This window comes from Trachymyrmex cornetzi, unplaced genomic scaffold (assembly GCF_001594075.2).
Source record: "Trachymyrmex cornetzi isolate Tcor2-1 unplaced genomic scaffold, Tcor1.1 scaffold227, whole genome shotgun sequence".
In the NCBI taxonomy this organism is placed as follows: Eukaryota; Metazoa; Arthropoda; class Insecta; order Hymenoptera; family Formicidae; genus Trachymyrmex; species Trachymyrmex cornetzi.
Genome location: NW_017296923.1, coordinates 1,484,695 through 1,508,455, shown reverse-complemented (window position 1 = coordinate 1,508,455; position 23,761 = coordinate 1,484,695). Strand labels below are relative to the sequence as shown.

The 23,761-nt window shown below is 35.4% G+C and overlaps 3 protein-coding genes across 4 annotated transcripts in view; 2 read left to right on the top strand and 1 right to left on the bottom strand.

The window, feature by feature from the left end:
- Nucleotides 1–671: 671 nt before the first annotated feature.
- Nucleotides 672–13,795, top strand: Gycbeta100B (guanylate cyclase soluble subunit beta-1-like). The gene is made up of 14 exons (XM_018506616.1): nucleotides 672–786; nucleotides 1,006–1,079; nucleotides 3,056–3,156; nucleotides 3,241–3,359; nucleotides 4,327–4,482; nucleotides 4,768–4,921; nucleotides 5,106–5,260; nucleotides 5,989–6,117; nucleotides 7,297–7,379; nucleotides 7,769–7,939; nucleotides 8,325–8,562; nucleotides 8,993–9,133; nucleotides 9,951–10,108; nucleotides 13,113–13,795. The coding sequence occupies exons 1-14, from the start codon at nucleotides 784–786 to the stop codon at nucleotides 13,240–13,242; spliced, it is 1,812 nt and encodes a 603-aa protein (XP_018362118.1). The 5' UTR covers nucleotides 672–783; the 3' UTR covers nucleotides 13,243–13,795.
- stops (SOCS domain-containing protein stops) lies at nucleotides 9,125–12,526 on the bottom strand. The gene is made up of 3 exons (XM_018506617.1): nucleotides 12,274–12,526; nucleotides 10,833–11,759; nucleotides 9,125–9,202 (listed from the first exon to the last, which is right to left on the bottom strand). The coding sequence occupies exons 1-2, from the start codon at nucleotides 12,401–12,403 to the stop codon at nucleotides 10,855–10,857; spliced, it is 1,035 nt and encodes a 344-aa protein (XP_018362119.1). The 5' UTR covers nucleotides 12,404–12,526; the 3' UTR covers nucleotides 9,125–9,202; nucleotides 10,833–10,854.
- Nucleotides 13,796–16,935: 3,140 nt separating the features above from the next.
- Nucleotides 16,936–23,761, top strand: part of LOC108760574 (glutaredoxin domain-containing cysteine-rich protein CG31559) — a 34,358-nt gene continuing 27,532 nt past the window's right edge. The window contains exons 1-2 of one of the 2 annotated variants that reach the window (XM_018506614.1): nucleotides 16,936–17,104; nucleotides 18,274–19,953. In XM_018506614.1, the coding sequence (XP_018362116.1) occupies nucleotides 18,316–19,953 (1,638 nt within the window). In that variant the 5' untranslated portion in view covers nucleotides 16,936–17,104; nucleotides 18,274–18,315. The remainder of the gene's footprint in view (nucleotides 17,105–18,273; nucleotides 19,954–23,761) is intronic. The other variant, XM_018506615.1, reaches the window with a different exon arrangement.

The window sequence follows — 23,761 nt, the reverse complement described above, 5'->3', positions numbered from 1 at the left end:
TATATGTAATATAGTTAAATTAAACAACGAATTAACTGCTTCGTTTGCATTTATCCTGAAATGCCATCGGGTCATCAAATATCATCATGAATGCACATAAATTTCTCATCGATCTTTTCAGTATTAGAAAAAGAAATCGACTGAAGAAATCGCTCGTTACTAGGAGAGGCAGAGGACGCGTAAGAACACCTATGCTGCAGTTTGAAACTTCTTAAACGACGTTCCTCGACATTCATGGCACTGAGAGGTTGCATTTCATTACATCCTCAACTCGCTCGTACAAAAAGCGTTTGCATTTATTTTCTTGTTGAGTTCGCCGAAAATTGCAGATCGTAGAAATAAATAACCGTCCCTACGTCCGTGTGAAAGAAATTACGGTACGCGAGCGGCTAAGTCGTTCTCGAGCTGACAGAAGTCGTTCCCGTTCGCTAATCTCACGAAGGTCTTATAAGTATTCATTCGCGAAGTTATAATGCCTCCGGCACCACACCACCATACCGTGGCAAAGCGGATTGGGAGAACCGAAGGGTGGTGTGCAGCTCACTCGAGGGCGGCTCGTGCAAGAGGAGCACAACTAGGTGGTATCTAGGTGGCGCAGCCGCGACAACCGGAAAATCGATACCCCATCGTGTGCCGGCGAACGAAACAGGCCGTCTTCCAGTACGCGGCTCGTGCGCACGAGGTAAACACGGCGATTATAATCGGATCGACAATCGGAATGGAGTGACGCGTGAAAAGTGAGGTCAGTCGATTACCTCCAGTCCGATTGTCAGGGCCAGCATCATGGTATGCTTCCGTGTGGAAGACTCAATGATTCAATGACTGCGTGCGACATCCACAGGTGCTGATGGTTGCTACCGATTGCAGCTTGGAGCGCACGGTGATGACCCGCGAGGGTTTGTACCGATCACACGTTGGAGTCTGTCAGCACCTGTGCGATGTCAAAGGCGTGCATTCATCCCCCGGTGAATTACAATTATGTCATTTCTCTTCTTGTATGTGCAGTACGGTTTTGTGAATTACGCCCTCGAGCTCCTGGTCGTGAAGACCTTCGGCAGTGAGACGTGGGAGACGATAAAGTAGGTAAAAAATAGATCATCTTCATTGTCTTTCATGTTTTTTTTCGCACGGTTTTTTTATACACCTACGCGTGCAACCCTCGCGTAATCTTTACAACGCGGCGCGGCGTTTCGCTTGACTACCGTCGGACGGGCAATCAAGTGTTAACTAACATAGGTCAGTTAGAAAAAGAATAGTTTGTGCATGAAATGGAATATCATTTTATTATGATCTATATACGGATATGGATATTATATTATGTTACATGTCATATGACGCCCACATCAAGATTGTTATGGCACGTGCGAAGCAGTCTTTCCTCGTTGTTTATTAATATTGAAAATTATAGAGATGTCATTTTTCTTTATACCTTTCCAATATATTCATATATTATCTATGATTTCTGCTAAAAGGTTTTAAAACATTTCTTTTAATTTTTTTTCAGATGCCTAATTTTATTTCACAGATTGTAAATTCTTAACTTTCTTAGGCCCAATTTTACAACTCATGGTTAATTCTTAACCGAGATTTAACTTATTTCTCATCTCTTTTCAATTTTAGCATTAGAAAGAGATAAGGAATAAGTTAAACCTCGGTTAAGAGTTAACCATGAATTGTAAAACATGGGCCTTAAAAACGTGTAAATAAATTTAAAAATACAAATTAACTTTTTTATTAATTATCGCGGTATTTTAATAATATATTATAAATATGTTGTACACATTATTAAATTCATAATGTCAAATTACACCTAATTTAAATTATTTTTAATTATTTCTATCGGTCGTCACTGCTTCTATTCAATATGTCATTAATTTAACTAAAACTGAAATTAAACAATTTATTTCAAATTTAATTTATTATTTGCTTATAAGTGCATATGTTGTTTAATTATTCACAAAAATGAATTGATTTACATTTTAGAAGTTAAAAACAATAAAATATTATTTTTTTAATTTACTATTACTCCTTTGATATCTAACAGTGTATATTGGTTATATTCTAATCTTTTGTAATAAAAATACCCTGAAGCGCGCTTATTATAAATGCAGATTATTTTATGAACAAAATAGGTACCGTTTAAAATTACCTGTGAGAAAGCCAATTTACCAACCCTGAATGAAGTTTGTAATATTACCAGCAAAATTGGGTTGCGGAATATTGTTAGGTAATATTGGAAGCATCATCTGGTTTTATAACAACATCGTTACAATTACGAAACACTTGACATATTTTAAAATATGATCTTCAACAATGTTATTTAAAAAAAGAAGTTGAATTTTAATAAATATTTTAATGACACAATTTTAATATATTAAAATTGTTAAAATCTAAGTTCTTTTTATAAAAAGACTTAGACTTTAACCGAGACATAATCATTGCAATTATTAATTACAAGATAATATAAAAATTATTATCTATCTTTATGATTTTTTTTATTACTAATTAATATTTTTATTATTATTATTATTATTATTATATAGTTACTTTATTATAATTATCGTTAGCAATTTCTTATAAGTATCTTCTTCTGAAGAACTTTTCTGAAAGATGTTGTAAGTTGTTCCATGATATGAATATTGGTAAAGCTGTAGCAGAAGCTTTCAAAACACGCTGAGGTAAGCTTTGAGTGTGACATCTGGTGTCTATATCAAAGAACTGAACTACTTTGAACATTTGACACATAAATTGAATGACAGTAAGATCGCGTAAAGTTCTTAATAAATTATCTGTCTTTCAAAATTTCTGTAATTTAACGCGAATTTAGGATTTTAAATTGTCATACCTAAGTATACTAATATTGTCATGTAATACCTAAGTATAATAATATTTTTAATTAATAATGAATTTTTGTAAAATGGTGAATTTGAAAATGAGTATCGAATTTTATAAATGAATTATGTATTATTTAGGAATTACATTATATATATATATATATATTTTTTTTTGTTCTTATTATCGGGAATTCTCTCTTACAATTGCATCGATGGTTTAGAAAAGATGCAGCGGTTAATATGGAAGGACAGTTTCTGGTGCGGCAGATCTACGAAGACGAGATTACCTATAATCTGATATCCGCAGCTGTCAATAAACTTAGTACGTATGCGACAGAATACGAGATAAGTCCATTGTGCAGACTGATTCGTAACAGGAAATTTTACTAGACATCTTGTGCTCTAGATATTCCTGCCAATGAAATACTTGAATTGTTCGGTCGAATGTTCTTCGAGTTCTGCCAAGATTCCGGCTATGACAAGATCCTTCAAGTTCTTGGAGCAACACCTAGAGATTTTTTGCAGGTAAATTTTAAAGAATGCAGTTAATTACAGATTTCAATAATAGATGTCAATTATAGATTTTTCTCGTTTAAACAGTTTAATGCGCTTGATCATACTGGTTTATCGACACAAAAAAGTAGAATCTTATACTTTACTCGATCTCGCGCTTCAGATTTCTCGTTTACTGTTTTAATAGCAATTAAATCGTACATTTCCCGCAATTGATACGTATCTCGTTACTGTAATTTATCACTAAACCATTTGCTAAATCAGCCACAGTAGAACAAGATATACGTGAGTAAAGATAAATGAATAAATTAGAAAGTCTTATCGTTAAATTATCTCCAGTTAATTTTATATTTTCTAAGAAAATGTTAATATATAAATATATAATTAAATCTATAATAATCAATAATTAACTAGCATAAATTAGTAATATTATAAAAATATAAAGGTAAGCATCATTCTTTCTAATGAGGAAAAAAATTTTAATTTATATTGCTATACAACGGTACTCTTAATTTTAAATGTACATTCAATCTTTCTCAATTACTCATTTCATTTGTAAAAGAGAACAGCGCAATTAAATTCAACCTGTTTTTCTATTTTTTGCAGATTTTTATATATATGCATATTATTTCATTTATACTTTGTATAAATGAAATAATACTGAGAATTACAATGTCACATAAAAATGCTTGAAGCATTTACATCAGTTGGTGTAAAACTAAATTTTATATGAACTTCTCTTTAATTTTTTATTTCAATATGTAAACTACAACGTAATATTCAACATCTTGTATTTTATAAAAATAACGAAAAACTTATTCAAATATACTTACACGGATCAAGTATTATTGTAGCACTAAGAATATTTTTATCGAAGATATATATACATTTTAAATTCATATTAGATATTGGAAACAATACATGTGTGCACGTTAAATCAGACATATATATATAGATACACGTCGGTATCATATTGCAGAATTTGGACGCGCTTCACGATCATTTGGGTACGTTATATCCGGGCATGAGGGCACCATCTTTTAGATGTACAGAGAGACCCGAGGATGGCGCGCTTATTTTGCATTACTATTCAGATCGACCTGGTTTGGAACACATCGTTATTGGAATTGTTAAGGTATTCTATTTCTATGGTAAAAATTCTCTGCTAAAAATGTGATTTATTATTATGCAAGACTCGAGAAAAATCAAAATCGTGAAACGAAATTTAATTCTATTCTGGAATATTTCCTGAAAATACATTTAACGCTATAAAATATACAAAAACTCAGCTCCGAGAGAGTTTCACGAGAAAAACTACAGCGATTATTTTATATTTTAACGGAAATATTTTAACGAGAAGGATTAGTCGACAGTAAAGAAAGAATGATAGAAGAATTTTCGATTTATTTTTCTGAAATAGACCGTTGCGAAAAAACTTCACGGCACGGATGTTGACATGCAGATAGTGAAAACTAAAAGCGAATGCGATCATGTGCAATTCCTCATAACTGACACATCAGGGCCAGGAGTCGTATCAAATCCTATGATCGCTGAATTGGAAACATTGTCTGTCGGTGAGTAGTATATCACAGTTTCTTTCCAATAACACGTATCGGCACAAAAATCAATAAACTTGACAAATGACGATAGAATCGCAAACTAAATATTAAAAAAGTATAATGTTAAATAATTAAAAAGCCTATTAAGACAAATATTACAAAAAAAAAGGAATAATAGATATCTAATGAATTGTCGTAGAACCAAAGGTCAGCCCAACAACGTTCTGTCGAGTGTTTCCTTTTCATCTAATGTTTAATCGGGACCTTACCATAGTTCAAACCGGATGTACCATAACGCGTGTTATACCTCGCGTTTCTAGCGGTCATTGCAAACTAAACGACATTCTCTTAACTGTGAGTTGACGAGCATCAAACAATATGTTCATTATAGTGAATACGTAGTTCACCTTTTGTCTTTGCTTCGTCACAAATTCATTTTTGTCACTTTCATGTTTTTTATATCTCATTCGGACTATTGATTTTGAACGCTTTGCATTTTATCGATTAATTAGTCACAGACCAATCAGAAAACGTGCTATTTTTCTTGTGCTATTTTTCTTGTGCTTGTTTTTCTTCGTGATACTGATTATTACAGCTCAGAAATGTATGAATTATGTATAAGAGGAATTTTATCCGATAATATCGTTTCAGCATTTCATTGATACTGCATGAAGTATTGTCTGCGCTGATATCGATCAATTTTCAATAAACCTTCCTAATTATTCCCTGTCAAAGGAATTGCATTAGTACACAATGCCTGCTATTACATACATGCCTATAAGCACATGAATGTATATCAAACGCAGCTTATTGTGACGGACACAGAGCGTGTTGTCCGAGCCATCCATTTAATATAATTTGCGTTATTGTTCGTACGTAATTGTAATGTTGTCAATTAGCTCACCATTATAATCCCTCATTTTAAAAATCATAGACACATCGAGTGTGCTGTTGCTGTGAATATTCCGCCACCTAATTCTGTTTAAAATAACCACAATACCCAATGCATTTTAATTATAGACCAATTTAATAAATTATTACATGAAATTGGGTTAATTAACTGTCATTTGGAAACTTCATAGGTCAGACCGCATCTGGAATTAACATTCGAAAATATATTATCGCATATTAATACAGTATATGTGCTAAGAACAAAAAAAGGAGTTATGCTTGTTGATGCTGCCGAGGAATATTCGTCTTTACGTTTAAAGGTCAGTAGTCTATAAAGATGAATCAATTCGGATAAATTAACACCAACTAAAAGTAATATAATATCTGTGTTATAATTTCGCACTCAATAATATAAACGTAATAGCACATAGTGCTACGTAACAATTGTATTGTTGAGTGCAAAATTATAAGTAATATAAACATTATGTTACTTTTAGTTAGCGTCAACTGGGAAGAATAAAATACACGGAAAGAAAAATTTTACTATAATATTTAATAGTCAATATACACAACTCAAAATAATTTTGTTGGACTATCAAAATAATTATGTAGGGAACTCAAGCATGATGAGCAGTGCTACAAAAATTTTTAACATTCTAGTAACCAGTTTGAGCGTCCTACATAAATATCAACAAAAATTCATAACTTCACTAGACTGTTGAGATTAGAACAAATCTTAAAACTAGCAAATGAGAGACGTGAAAGGAACGGAGCGTGTAATTGGCTCTTGTTTATTCTCACATAAACCTCAATACTTGTGTAACTTTCACTGAAATCATTGTCGTAATAATAGAATTATAGCGTCCGAATTTTAATAATAATAATTCACACTTCAATAATTTCTAAAGGATCATATTCTATATAGAAGGATCTTATCCATTGCATGCTGGGAGAACAGAATTGATACCAAACGACTGCTAATCTTAGACGTCTTTGTTATCGCTGATGATGTCTTAACATTAAAATCGCCGTTCATGTTTCAATAGAATCGCCGAAGATTAATTTGCTAATTTCCTATCCTTGTTTTCGATTGATAAAAGTTATTTTGATATTATTTATGTTACTATAATTATTTATATTCACATGTCCTTAATAATCTATACTGCATATCTAATACAAAAAAATTGAAATGATAATCGAAGTCAAAATGGCACTTGGCCATTGGCGATACCAGTGTTAAAGTAAATCGAAACGATTGATTTTATTATAAAAATGTTATTCTAAATATATAATTTACGTTGCTTTATTATTACGCATCAATTACCGTTTCTTTCACGACTCTTATTTATGAGTTTTAAAATTTATAGTTGTGTTCTCTGCATAAACATATTAATAGTCCAACAAAATTATTATCAGATTTATATCTAGTTAATACTTCAAAACTGTTCTTTCCGTGTAGAATTAATAGAGAACTTTTTACAGTTTAATAACTGTTTCAGGGTCAAATGTTGTATATACCTGAGACCGATATGGTTATTTTTCTGTGTTACCCAAGTGTTATGAACCTCGATGACTTAACTAGGTAAGACCCACGTCTTTCCATAAATCTATTAAATGCTCTTCATTTACGTAATAAATCGGTATAACGGGATGGAAAAGTATATACAACTTATTACCATAAACTTCTACACAATCTCATAGTACTAATACTTGTTAAACTTGTTCTCCCTTCTTTTTCGGAAAGGGAAGTTGTGTCTTTTAGTATAAGATATTAACCTTATTTCTCTCGGTCAACTTCGGACTTTTTTTCTGTTTGTGTTAAACGTAATTGATTAAAGTTTCGTGTTGACGTTGATAAAAGTTTTATACGTGACGTACTACTTGATACGGCGAGGGATGGATTCTCATTATCTCGCTTGACAAACGTCTCCACCGTCGCAATATCATCCCGAATTATTCTTTTGACTCCAGGCGGGGTCTGTACTTGAGTGACGTCCCTCTACACGACGCCACTCGAGACCTGGTTCTGATGTCTGAACAGTTTGAGGCGGATTACAAATTGACGCGCAACTTAGAATTGCTCACCGATAAGCTGCAGCAGACGTATCGCGAACTCGACGGCGAGAAACAGAAGACCGACAGGTAAGGATCTCCGTCCATGGCACTTCCTGATTATCTTTGCCACCGGTTCGTCGTTTACCAGTAATTCGATTACGCGAGATCCGCAACTCGTTCTTTGTAAATCGCTTTGGGAATCCTTCCGTTTGCGATTAACGGAAATATATTTATTTGACGGAACACGATACCGCAAAATGGAAGGACTTCCGTTTACGCTCGAGGAAAGCAGAAATCTTTTCTGAGATTTCCCGCAACCGAGACTTGCGCTTCGAAACTATCCAAATTTAATTTCTCTCAACGACTTGCGGAAATTTTGCCGAGAACTGTTAATCCGATTAGGCAAAACTAGCGCCCGCGATACGACGGGAAGTTGCGACGTTGAATAAAAGATCATCTGTATTCACTGCAGGTTGCTTTACTCAGTGCTTCCTATTTCGGTGGCGAATGAGCTTAGGCATTCACGACCGGTACCAGCGAAAAAGTATGATTGCGTTACTCTTCTGTTCTCCGGAATAGTCGGCTTCGGAGCTTATTGCGCTGCTCATACAGACTCTAATGGCGCTATGAAGATCGTTAATATGCTCAACGAACTGTACACGGCTTTTGACGTCTTAACTGACCCAAAAAAAAATCCTAACGTCTATAAGGTAAACACGTATAATTAATTTAATTTTTGCAATTTTGAAAAATAGATTGTTACATGCAGTTTTGATTACAAGTATAAAATATCCTCAACTTATTGCATTTTCTTGGAAAAGGTGATAATAAAATTCAAAAGGAAATTATTAAAATATTAAAATTGTTATAAAAATAAATGTTATTTTTCAATAAAACTGTTTTTTTATTTATTTTTTATTAGATATTGAATGTTTACGTCAATTTGTGGGGATGATTTATACTTTTGGGCTGTAGAAAAATTATATAAAAGACATTTACATGTTATAAATCTTTGTGCGAAAACATTTAAAAAAGAGAATATGGCCAACAAAATTGCTCACAAATATCATTTACGCGATATCAATAACACTTTTGGATTTTCTCATGTTTCCATTAATTTCACTTTTGGTCGATCTATAGGTGGAGACTATCGGTGATAAATATATGGCAGTGAGTGGATTGCCGGAACCCTGTCGTTGTCATGCACGATGCATCGCACGCCTAGCGTTAGACATGATGGATCTCGCGGCGGATGAAGTGCAGATCGATGGGGAGCCCGTGGTATGTACAAGCTGTCTGCACTCCGCTAGGTATACTTTGATACATGACTATGTAGCGAAACGCTTTGATCTGAGAAGAATTGACAGTATAAGTCAATTTAAGATTGGACGTTAAACGTTACACATTGTAGCGAGTAATATCGAAAGAGTTTTTGTTAAAGGAATTATCAAGACAGTCCGTCCGATGACTTTTGTAGAAAGTTGAAATCTTCCTCGTATTTTTATACAGTTTGACGTGTGTGTATGTGTGTGTGTGTGTGTGTGTGTGTGTGTGTGTGCGCGCGCGCGCGCGCGCGCGCGCGTGTGTGTGTACACATATATGTGCGCGAACCGTTTGCAATTTCCCGAGAGACAGCTGATGTCTCTCTACTATTTTTGTATCTCTTTGCAAAGAAAACTAACTTGTTTCTCCGAGTGCAGTGCAATTCTCACGTTACTTAAATACTTAACAACGGATTACAGTTAGAACGTTACGTGCAATTCGCAATTCAATTCTGGAAAGAAAAAGAAAAAATATTGACGCAACTTCAATAAATTTAGGTTTTCATGCTGCAAACATGTGATATAAAGTAAAAATAACAAGATATCTTTTGCACTAACATTACTAAAAATGAATAATCTTTTTATAGTTTAGATAATTAATACTCTTAGGTAAAAAAATATGCTTATGGAAATTATTGCATGTATTATAGAAACAAGAGAAAAACGTGTTCCTTTTATAACTCCTTAAAAATTTATACAGGGGTATATCTAATACTATATTAATCATTTCTGAATTTTTAAAATATTGCTATAATATATTGATTGTTATTTTACAGAAAATTACAATTGGAATACACAGTGGAGAAGTAGTTACTGGTGTAATCGGTCATCGTATGCCTCGTTACTGTTTATTCGGAAATACAGTAAATCTTACGAGTCGAACAGAGACCACCGGTCAACCGGGAAAGATCAACGTTTCGGAAGATGCTTATAGGTAAATTATTTTAAATATTACTGATATATAAATATATAGATATATAAATCATTTTATACACTAAAATATATAAAAAATTTCTTATTTTCATAATTATATTATATATATTTTTTACTATATTATCTCTTTCATTTGATTCTCAAATTGAACGAAAGTTGCTAACGGTTCACAACTTTGGTTTCCCGAACACGTACATTATTACATTGTCTCACGACATACTTTCCATTATTCTTGAATATTTCTGGTACTCTCATCGCGAGCGTATATAAGAGTATCCCTCACAAAGTTTTTCTCTAATTCCCAAGATTCATTAACATAGAGTCATTATAAGACGCTATCACCCGACTTTCTGAACTTGACTTTTTCTCAAACCTTAGACCTTAGACCTACTTAAACGTCTCGCGCGAGATTTCACTTTCATACATCAAGTATTCCACATAAAGTCTGACATATATTTAAATATACGATTCGTATCTGTCAAAGTCTTTGCCGTAGTTTGGCTCTACTTTCTCAATCCATATATTTCGCTGAACTATAAGTCCAAAATTCGAACTTTATACGATGACTTTAAAAGACTTCGACGCGCATTTGCTGGATTCTGCAGTCGAATCGACAGAAAGTACATTTTATCAAATCACAGTAAAATTTTAAAACACTGCGTACAAACGTATATGATAAAATATTTCTAAGATTCAGTGCTAAAACAAAACAAAACAGTCGATACCGATCATCCCGCGAACGAGTCGTCAGTCTTGCAGCAGATCGAGATAATTTTTCAGAGATTCTGGAATCTGCAGTTTCTTGATTCCATGAGGCAATGCCCAATTATTATGGAGGGTCTCGCGGATTCGGCAACGGCACAGATGTTTAAGTTCCGCTGGACAAATTCCGGTACGTTCCGGAGGTATTAGATTTTGATTCGCCAGGTTGGGATACTGCTCGTACAAAGAGACACTGAATATACCGCTGTGAGCGGCGATGTGATCAGGAGTTCTGATGTAGGCAGCGGTCACAGTTCGCAATAGTAGCTTCAGGCACGTCAGCAGATGTTCCGGATAGACGACTTCCTCCTGTCCGGGTTGTGCCTCGTACTCGCTCAGTTTTGTCAGAATCATCTCCATCGGCGACGGAGCCAGTTTGTCGGATTCGACTGAAGCACCGTAGCGCAGCATGATCAACAGGATGTCCGGTGCGCCGTGTTGGATCGCGACCCTGAGAGGCAGAACCTGTCCATACGACTCCATGGTCACGTCGATGAAACGTCTCTTTATCGGCGAGGACTCGCAACGGTACTCCAACCGACCGCTAATTGCGTGATCCAAGAAGTACACGAGAGCCCGGATGTTCTCTTCGCGATCGTCAAAGTCGCACTTCCAGCCCGACAGGAAATGCGTTACGCGCGTGCCGAAGATTGCCCCGACGAGTAATCGCTCGAACGTCTTCTCGCAGTAGAATATGTCATTTAGCAATCGACTGACAATCGTGTTGTTGTGGATATCCCAATCATAGCACAGCTTCGCCGCCACGTAAAGAACATTGTGAAACTTGCCGAGTAAACAGATCGATCCGTTCTCCATCATCGTGATATTGTGATAACGCAGAGCTGAGAGAACTATCCTCTCGCATACGTCCTGCTTGTCGAGATCTTCCGCTGGAAGCATCAAGCATGCGTGATTTATAGTCCCATCGGTTATAAAATGATGAAGCAAGTAAAAAGCCGTGGAATTTATTCACGTAAAACGCGGGCGAGACGAAGATGTAAATTATTCTGGAATTCATGACGATGCGTTTACGGCGCGTGGTATTTTTCACCGTTACTGCAACGGCATTGGCGAAACAACGAAGACAAATAGAAAGGATTAGGCACGGTTTAATGTAACGGTAAGATCATAATGGGCGGCGATATCTTTGCGTATTTCAGGCATTCCCGTATAGACGGATGAGATTTAACACGGATAAAACTACATATACGTCGTTAATATCGCGGAACCACGATAACATCAATCGTCTGCGAATTTAGGAATTTTCTGTCGGACTTGCGGATAATAAAATGACGTTATCACACTAATCATCGATTCTCAACAGCGGTCCATTTGTCACTTGCGCGTCTCGTGCATAAACATCGCGCGTATAATACAGGACGTTGATATCATAAATCTTATTACCTTCTGCACAACTGTTTATCACATCCGTGAAATAACTGACCAGCTCGCGACGTTTGTATCGCGAGGCTAAACAACTGCGTTCCATTTCCGAGAACAGTCTGTCGAAATAGCAATCTATCAGTACCTCCATGATTTTCGAGTGATTTTAATTAGGCAACGCGCAACACAAACAATTTAGTATAATTTCAATGACAGGTAAATATCGCGTAACAGTCGTCGCGAACGTTCACGTTTTAATGGTTATCAACAGAAGAAACGAGCCAGAACTCACACGGCGGGGCTAATTCGATTAGACGTGAAATACGCATTTTAGAGGCTTCTTTGATGCACCCTAGGTGACCATTTACATCCATGCTGAAAAAAGCTGGGGCAGGCTTCTTATACTTCATATATATACAAAAGTCAAAGTTTTAAATACGATAAATCCCTGTAATGATAGAGAAATGGCACAAATAAAAAATCAGTATTTTGAGATAAAAGGAAATCAATTCCCTAAAAATATTAATCTTTAGATTCTTTCATTATCTTAAATTTAAATTTTTTACTTGTATCGTTTACCTTTCAACGTAGCAAAATATTTCATAAAAAAAAGGGAGTGATTCCTTTTTCAAACCCATAATTAGAACATACAGATTCTACTGATCTTAATGACTCGGAGACTTTTTCTAAGAATTTTTAAGTAGTAATGATTTAGAATAATTTTATATTTCATAGTTCTAAACTTAAAAAATTTTTTTTAATATAATTGTATGTTTTTTAGCTTAAAAAATGTGTTACAGGTTAAATGGCTATTATATTAGTGTTAAGGTTTTCACAAACGTTTATATGATTTATTGCAGATATCTCTGTATGCCTGAAAATCAAGATCCGCAGTTTCTTTTGGAATATAGAGGTCCTGTCTCTATGAAAGGAAAATCCGAGCCTATGAACGTGTGGTTCTTGTCCAGAGAAAGAGAGCTAACATCGTAAATTATTTTACAGCAATGAATTTTGTAGCAATAATTTCGAGAAATCATTTTGGAGATTAAAAAATATGAATGTAATAAAATTAGTATATTTGTTTAAGAAAAAAAAGCTAATAATTAAGATAATGTTTTAACAATAAGTCTGTTTCGTTCAAGTTATGACTATGCGTTTAATATATCAAAAAGTTTATAAAGAGGTTATCATATCGGAACATCGTCGATGTCCCACGATCGTTCACAAGCAAATTGTAAAGTCGAGTCGAGCGTCGACACTTCGTCTTCGACTCGACAGGCTGTTCAGCAATCGTGTACAAGGCAATCAAATATAATCGTTATTTATTTGGCGACATTACGGCGGTAAAATTTCCTTTCCCGTTTCGCGCGACCCACGTTACTCGACAGGTCATCGATAACCGCTTCCAGCGTGGAGGTCACCAACGTGAAATGTCCTCTGCCCTCTTAGCCGGAAAAAATCAGTAAGAATAACAGATGGATGGCCTATGCTGTGCTCACAAATAGAAGGTGTAACGGAACTTGTTCCAGTCACCTTTAAGCCTAATACATGTTACAAGGTCAATCTAATGGATTTTACAAACATTCTATTCGGTCTTAAGAACACTAATGATGTCTATTTCTGTCTTACAAAATAAAGCTTTATATAAATTCAAAAAATAACATATTAAATTATCTTTAAAAGTAGTTACATTTATTTTCCTGTGCAACTGTATAGTTTGCAGTAATCATAACTGTTGCGTTTAATTTTCAAATTATTGCTTTTATTAGCATAGCATGTAATCATAAGCGTAATAAAAAAATAATGATTTTTAGAATTAACATATATAGCTGTATATTAATATTAACTAGTAAGTGAATGATTATCAGTGTGACCAATTTTAGTGCATGATAAGCATTATACAATGGATAAGCAAAACTCACTGTCATCATCATCCAACTGATATATCGTTTTAAGATGTCCTAAATTTACACGCAATTCTTTAATCATTTAATATAAATAATTATTAACTAGATACACATTAGGTTGGATCAAAAGTCCGTAGAACTATTTACTTCATTTGTATCATGGTTTAGAAAAACGTGATACAAATGAAGTACATGTTTAAAAAAAAATTGGTAATTATATATCACTCGATAAATTAAAATTTCACTTTAATAATACTTTAATAATCTTCTTTTAATTATGGTATTGATTTTTAATGCAATTATGAGCAATCAAAGTCAAAATGCTTCTTTTATTTAATCCACGATAATTCAGTTACAAAAAAACTTCAGAAATATCTTTAAGAAACAATTTAGGAAAACTTTAAGTTTTCATATTAGAAAGACCAAACTTTTTGCAAGTTTTTTTGGGGTACATGATAGATTTATAAAGTGAGAAGAAAATTTTATTCAATAGTTTTCTATATGTAAGAATTATTAAACTCACAGTACTCAAAAAACATAATGACTTTTAAAATACAAGAAGTTTAAAGACTCGAGTGATATACAATCATAAGAATAAAAGAAAAGCCTATAAGGGCCGACATAAGTTATTCCTGTGTAAAAAATATAATATTTATTGATAAAAATCTAGACGTTTCGATCATATAATTTTGGTCATCTTCAGTAATTGACGTAATATAAACTGTACGCTATTAAACGAAATAGTTTAATAGCGTACAGTTTATATTACGTCAATTACCAAAATTATGTGATCGAAATGTCTAGATTTTTATCAATAAACATTATATTTTTTACACACGAATAACTTGTGTCGACTCTTATAGGTTTTTTTTTACTCTTATAATGACTTTTCAAAAGTAAAGATTTTAAAAAAAGTTTTAAACCCTTTTTTAAATTTAAATTTTATTCGTTGTTAACATATAATTGCTTTAATTTTAAAGTTAACAGCGGTACGAACTTTTTTATTCTTACCCAATATATAATTTGATAAAAAAAAGTTATACACAGAGGAGCCATATTTTGTAACTTTTAACAATGTCGATATCGTTATGCGTCGATATCGTTATAGCGTAGTTTTTTTTACTATATGAAATATCTGTGCAATCATGCTATAACGACATCGACACTGTCGTTAAGAGTTACAGAATAGGGGAACGTCATGAGAACCATTATCTCGGAAACAATGACATACGACAAAAGCCAGGACTATTTCGATTTCTCGCTACAAGTTCTACGAGAAAGGTCGAACGCATCAATGCTATATTTATCATCGTTATCGAAAAAACGTCTAAATCTAACGTCTGAACCTGTGCGCTATTCTTTTCCTTCCAAAGAATGTATATATACTTACTTGTCATAAAAGCAATTGTTTGTATAATTTCTCAGGGCATTTCTCTTTTAATATTAGGTTGGTGCAGATAAAATGACCGTTTTTCATATTATAAAATATATTCCAGTATATTCTAGAATATTTTTCAAAAATTAGCGATTATACCATTCGACAGAGTAAAGTTTCAGCTTTAAGAATCTATATTTTTTTATTGCGATATAATGATTTTTAACGGAGTTATGAGCAATAAAGTTAGAATGCTCCTTTTACTTAATCCGCGAATAACTCAGGAACAAAAGATCGTAGGATTATTAAAAAACGATTTTGCAGGGAAAACTTCAATCTTTCATAATAGATAATTAAAAATTTTCTCGATATTTTAGGGAGCACGTGACAGACCTATAAAGTGAAAAAAAATTTTTTCATTTTCTTTTTAGCTGATTGTTTCCTATATGTAAAAATTATCAAACTCACTTAAACTGAAAAAATATAGTAAGTTTTTGAAAGTAGAGTTTTTAAGCTTTAAAATCCTTTTTTAAATTAAAATTTTGTTCATTTTTTAACGAAGTTACGACTGTTCTTAATAGCAATATAGAAAAACGGTCATTTCATCTGCATTAACCTAATATTTGTATAAAAGTACTTGTTTAAAGTATGTTAAGTAGAGATATATCTACGGAGTAAAAGACCTTATACATATATAGAACGGAAATTCTTAAAAAAATATAAGATGTATTTATGATAAGGAAATGAAAGGATTACTAGCTACAGATTAAATATCCAATATTAAATGTTATCTGAAATCAATCATATCTTCTATATTTTTTATTCTCTACATTTTTCTTCAGTATCTACGCACAATGAATATTACAACATTTTGAAATTATCGATCATGAAGAGATGTTTGGTAGATATCGAGCATGGCCTGCGGGCGATCACGCTTAATTCCATTTAAACGACCATTCACAGGGTAGATACACCGTGCACGAATTATACTGCGAAACGATCCGACGAAGATGCTAAGGAGAGGAGCAACATTCTGTAGCATCGGAGGTGAAATTTTGGCAGGTGCACATGGACGATCGTGTGTGTACACACACACACTTACGGTCGTCCACGTGAAAGGCAGTGAACGGTAAAGAGTCAGGTATTTAAATAAGGAACCGGATGGTCGATCCAGCGGGTGGCTCGGTAGAGGACGCCACGACCACCACTTCGCTCAGGCAGGTACCTGTCTGGCGACTACAAGCCGACTTGGAGAGAACTCGTTCTCGTCCTTCCACGGTTCTCGCCTTTCTCCCCCCCTTCCTACCGGCATTGCACACCTTCTTCCCTGTAGACAGTTTCCCACTCCCGCTTTCGCTATGCCCATGGTCTCGGGGCCCGACTCCAGTCCCCACCCGGACCGTGAAACTGCATGAGTGAGTGTCAGCGGCACTCAGTACAGTTACTGACGTTCCGTGCTGTGAACGATCACCCGTTGATCGTCGTAGTTGTCGTCGTCATCGGCTTTAATATCCGAGTCGAGTGTAATCGAGTTTTACTATGCGCCGCTCTTGATATACATATGCGGTCTGTAAGTGGTGTTATCCTCTTCTCCACGGTCCAGAACGACCCGGTCTCCCTCTCTTCTTCATCTCACGGACGGTTTTCTCTTTCTCTTTTTGCGTATCAGTCCCGTACGTTCCATCAGTCTCTCTCTCTCTCTCTCTCCCTCTCTCTTTCACGCGCAGCAGATAATCCACGATCTCGCATGGCCACAGGTGCGCGCAAGGTGCTAACGTTTTCTCGACGAGCGGAGCCGCGGGGCCTTACGTTGCTCGGCCGATCGACCTGATTTGAACGGCGATGCAATTCGTCAGGCTCTCCCATCTCCGTCGTCCTTGAGTGCAATGGACCTAGAACACGATCGACGAATCATGGTTGTTTGCCAGAATTTGGACTATTTCGCAGAGTGATCAGTGCTTGTCTATGACAGGGTGCAGCCTTAATTGTGAATCTCAGCATACAAAATTAATTAAATTATAAGATATATATTTTCTCGTGCAGGTATTATACATTTTTCCCTGAGCAATAATCGTAATATGTGAAATATGGTCTATCAAGATCGTGTAAAAAATATCTTTTCGTTATCTTGAAAATCGTGGAAACCTTGAAGGCATGTTGTAATAGCAAAAATTGAAATCTCTCTCTCTTGATTATGTATATGATTTAATTACTCTATGTAAGGTATCGAAAAGAATTGGTTAAAAGCATATAATAGATTCAATAGTTAAACGTTGAAATTGGCGATATCAATATTAGTTCAATATTTCAATGTATACGTTGCTAGTTGTCGAATGTGCTTAACGTGCGAATGTGCCGATGGAAAGTGGTCTGTCCCAACAGCACTCAACTTTGATCGAGTGTTATATTGTTCTGAATTGCAGTTGCGTTTCAGGGTGAATTGTCCATGCTGCATTTGCGGTGAATTAATACTGCCGTAAATCAAAATAGATACACCGTGTAAAACGCGTGGCCATTTCGGGAAGTAGCTTTATCTGCTCGATTAACGTTTTTTTTTTTATTGAACTACCGGATAAGTAGATATAAATTTATCATACAAGAACCTGTGCGTTATCATGAAAACGATTTGATCACGATTCGGTTGCAGTAAAGAGAAGGCCACGAAAGGAAAGAGAAAGAGAAACCCCGTTAGGAGAGAGGCTTGAGTTAATCCTTGAACTTTCCAAATTCCTCGTCAAGGTGAAGCCTATGGAGTGAGCCACGACAACTTGATATGCACGTATGGATGAGATCATCACGATGACTGTACCTCCGCCACTATCAGCGAAGACACAGACCCGGGATGCGAGCCAGGCTGCTCGGCAGACTGTGTCAATCCGGACCGTTTCTCCTTCCGTCTCGCTGCCTCTCGCCACCGGGCCAGGAGCAACGGTATTTGTCGGAGTAAGCGCTCCTACCGCCGATTCCGTGACAACCTGCAGGAGAAGAATCCCGGAAGTGCAATCGGCGAACGGTGGCTGCGAGGAGCAGAGCAACGTCGTCGAATCGTCGCGGCAGCAGCGGTGGCAGCAGTCGCAGCATCAGCAGGCCGCCCATATAGTGAAGATCAAGATCAATCCGGATGGCGACAAAAACAGTAGGGTAATATCGACGGTACGGCTGACCCTGGACGAGAACGATCGAAATCACGAGATCGAGAACGGTGCCGCGCGCGAACGTTCGAGCAGACGCGGCGACGGTGCGGTGGTGGTGAGTGCGACAAACTTGGTGAACGAGCGACACTGCGCGAGTGCCGGTGCTGGTGACGGCTGTGTGAGGATCAGTGTCTTCAGCGGCGACCCGGCGACCGGGTCCGACAATCAGGAGCGCAACAATAACAACAACAGTAACAGCAACGACGACAGCGACAAGCGTAGCCAGGACGACGACAGAAGTGATAACAGAGACATGGTGCACCGCGGTACTACTGAAACCCTGAACTCGTCCACCCTTGGCAGCCGTTCGAGCGCCTGTTTTTACTACAATTCATATCAGAGCCCGTTAAGCGGCATGGTGATGTCGAGTGGACAATGTTCGCCCAGCGACACCTTGGACAGCGGCACTTGCAGCGACCTTGACGGAACGCCACCGCCGCTGCCAAAAAAGAAAAACTCCAGTACGGTAATTCTATCCAACAGCACGCATAACCGGACTGGCAGCCTGACTAGCAGCGGCGCCGAGGTCGACAGCGACGACAATGAGAGCAACATCAGCTGCGACTCCTTGAACGGCGCTGAAGTGAACGGCGACACGAGCGAATATCGAGTGCACGAAACGCCGAAGGACGTTGAGGAAACGGTGGGCGTTGTTGAGAAATTGGGCCGAATCACGCTGGCGAACGGCGTCAATGACACGATCGAGGAATCGAACGGCGTTCATCGTCAAATCTCAATAACGGAACTCGGTTGCGCGCCATGCTCGCCGGTGTCGTCGGCCAGCGTCTCGCCGTCACCATCCGGAACATCGTCCTTGTCGAAAGCCTCCTCGACGCCGCGGGTGAGGAGCCCCGATCCCGCAATCGAGCAAAACGACCAATCGGCGTTGTCGCCGGTAATTAAAGAGTGCACGTACGAAGAGAGGAAGCAACGGGAACAGGAAAGGATAGAGCACGAGGAGTGCGTCACTGCCACTCAGAATCGGTCGACTGGTCACAAATACCTATACGAGGACGACAGGTACTACAATTTCCACGTGAACGAGTTGCGGGATAATAATAAGAACTCAAACGGCGAACACGGGGTGGCCGAGAACGACGAGTGTTTTGCCGGTTATAAAATCCACGACAAGGAAGCCATACGAAGTGCCAAAGGGACCGTGCGGGGTGTGAAGAACAGAGTACGAGCGGGCATCGCGACGTTTCTCCAGTCGCCTACCTCCAAGGTTTGAATCAATGGAATAATTTCATTTCTGATATCGCATGCGAGATTATGACCTGTTTATAATCGGTTCTTATATTTAACCCGGGAAGGTCATCTGATTCTTTTTGTAAACGATCACTTGGAAATTTGTACACCCCACTTAAAATCATTGTTAACAACATATTGTATATTATTGATTATTTTCTGATTTACAATATTCTATATTTTCTAATTTTCTAAAAAGTGTAAGTAAAAATCAAACAAATGTTAAACAGAATAAGCATGTCAAGTAGCTTATTATGACAGTACTTAAAAAAAAATCAAAATTTTAATTAATATAATACCTTTTTTATTGCGGGGTTTCAATGAAGTTGCATATTTGAATATTGTGGTTTATTATTAAAGAATAATTATTAAAGAAGAAAAAAAAGTTTAAAAATATTCATACAAAACAATAGTTTACAATAATTTACATTTTTTTTATTTATGTTATGACATCTTAAGGCTATACTTAAGATGGTCTTAAGTATAGTTTTAAGATATCATAAGCTAATCACAGAGCCATATTAGCATCTTAAGACATTACTTATAAGACTTAAAATAAGAAGGAACTACGAATATATACCGGCCTAAATTTAAAAAAACACAAATTAATTAACACATTGAGAGAAAAGTTTGTAAACAAAATTTGTAAACAAAAATTACATCTTTTATGTCAGTTATATTTTTATATTTAGAACTATAAGTATAATTATTATTGTTATTTTTAATAACATTATAGCAATAATAATTATAAAAGTGGAATGTTTGGCTGTAACTATTTTACACTATACAGTTATAATCATAATACCAATTTTCTCTGTTCATGATTGCGTAAGTGTATTTGTAAATGTTCACATATGCAGAGAACGTGGTAAACGAGATGTGAATTATTTTAGGAATATTTATTCAATAGAAAGCTAAATTGTAAATTTAACTTCAAAAAGTGAAAATTAGTTTACTGTGTATTTCGCGCATATGTAGAGCGACAAAAAGAGGAATGTGATTTATTTCAGGAATATTCATTCAGTAAAGAGCTAAATTGTTTATTTAACTCTAAGGAACGTAATGAATTTACAAAATAATATCCGTTTTCAAACGTAGACAAAAATAGAGAACAATGTGTAATTTCCAATGAAAGCAGTCGATGGAAAGCTTTTAAATTATTTTAGAATAAGTGCCGTATTGATAATGTGTGTACCACTAAGTTTACATATATGTTAGGTCTACTTATACAAGAAAATAACTAATAATGTTTTATTTATGTACTTGTATAACATTCCTCCTCGCGTACTTTAAATATCGACCAATCGATACGGTAGTACCGCTCAGCCTCGTAAACGATGGGTCGACTTGTTATGCAAATCAGCTGCTGGCAAGTACCTGAAGTGCGTATTGACGAGTCCGGAATCGGTATCGAGCAGCTCCGGCGCAAGCCTGCGGCAGGTTGAACGCTCAAATCCGTGCATCAAGTTGGGTGCACTTGATTCGCATGGTCTACGGGTCGGACACGAAGCGTTAGATTTACAGTTAGATAGCCGTACCGTCCTCCATCGCTCGCCACTTTGAATCAGATGGCATGGATTGGTAACTATATCGTGCATTCGAATTCGCATTCCACACATGTTTTGCAAGACACAGTGAACTACGTCTTTGCAAATACAATTCTACACTGAAAGGAAGAATTTTTAGTATTTGTGACTGCAATTACGTATTACCATAATTATAATTATTAGATATTGTATATATCGATAATAATATTAGTAATAACTAATAAATAAATCGTTTATTTATTATTATTAGTAATAATAACTATATGTGTATATATAGTTTTATTAATAATTATCAGGACTAGGTAAAATGCCTTTCAAATTCTATTTAAAATACTAATTGTAAAATATTTTTAAAAAGTGTATTTAAAATGCAAAATGCAAAATAGGTTTTTCGAACTCATTTTAAATGTAAAATGGATAAATAGGTGTTTTAAACAGTTTTCAAATGCAAAATGGTTTTTTCTGCTGTAGCGAAAAAAAAATTTTTACAAAAAAGTACAGAAAAACTATATAGATTGAGACAAGATTTTAGAAATTCTTAATTTTTTGTAGTGAGATATAGAGTGAGGTTTGTTTGTCTCAGAAATCCATAGTTTTTCGTAGATATTTGTAGCGAGACGTAGAGTGATGTTGTTTGAGGGCGGAGGATTTCTTGGTTTTTTTAAACAAACGATGCTACTCTACGTCCCACTACGAATATCTACGAAAAACTAAGAAAAATTTCTAAGATCTTGTTTCAATCTATGTAGTTTTTCGTAAAAACTTTCCGCCAGGGTGGTATACATTTTTTAAAAGTATTCTACGTTTGAAATCCATTTTTAACGGAATTCGAAGCCCTGACAACAGTATTATAAATAAAGTATTTTTGACCAGAATATTTAAAATTTTTTAATATTACATGATTTGGAAATGGGACCGTTTACTTAAATAAATCAAATTAATACGAGATGCGTCGGTTACGGTCAAAATTAGACGTTGAGAGTAATATACATTTTCAGAAATTTATACAGTATTTACATAAAGCTGGAACATTCGTTTTTTTATTAAGATTCGATATTTATGGAATTAATTTTCTTTTTACAGTTTAATTTGCAGTTTGTTTGAATATTCATAAAAATCTTTGGCCAATCATGGGACTTGGTTTTTCTTATAAATCAATAATTCTAGGGAAAATTTGTGAAAACATAGAAAAATCATTTAGCATTTACCTATTTTATAAATGATTAAATGATAGACCTGATTCCATTTCAATGTAAATGATTTTCCAAAATGATAGACATGATTCCATGTAAATGAAAATGATTTTCCAAAAACCATTTAAAATGGAAAATGCAAAATGCTATTTCCATTTTAAATACATATTTAAAATGAAACTATTTTAAATATTACCCAGCCCTGACAATTATACATAATGTTGTTGGCATCGAAAATTACTATAATATAATTATAATTATTGTAACCATAAAAATGGTTGCAATTACTATAATTTAATTATAACTTAGGCCTTAAGAAGTCACGAACCAATCAGAGGGCTGCATTAGGGGGTCTTAAGACATTACTTAAGACGATCTTGAAATAAGAATCGACTATGAATACCGGCCTTAAATAGTCATTTTTAATTATCACCTTATGTGTTGATAAAACTATATATATAGTTATTAATATTATAGCAGAAGTAATCATATAGTTATGATAACATATGTAATTATTATAGTCACAAATATAAAAAATTTTTCTTTTAGTATATATTTATATAGTCTTAAAGCAGCAAGTAATTCTTGATAATTGATTACAAGACGTATGATTGATATATTGCGACACATAATTATTGATTCTTCAAAAATTGTTGCTTATATTTACAGAATAAATACACAAATAAACATCTTGATTTGAAAAACAAAAGTAAAAACGTCATCGGCAACATTTATATAATGGACGTCTGCGAAGTTGCGATTTGTTGAACCGAGAAAAGAAAAAAGCTAAATGATTTATCCTCACTTTTCACAAGGGCAGCGCGTTAGAATTTTATGATCAGACTGAAATCACCCAAGGGACTCTCTTTCATACCTCTACCTCTGTCATAAAATATATAATAGCGACGTCAATAGACAGGTTTCTTGAGGGTTCAGGCAGCCAGGTAGAAGATCACGCAGCGATCTGCAGTGAATGATAATCTTTCCAACGTCCTTTAACAAATATTTACTATCGTCTTGTCATTGAACACGTTTAGTCGTCGCC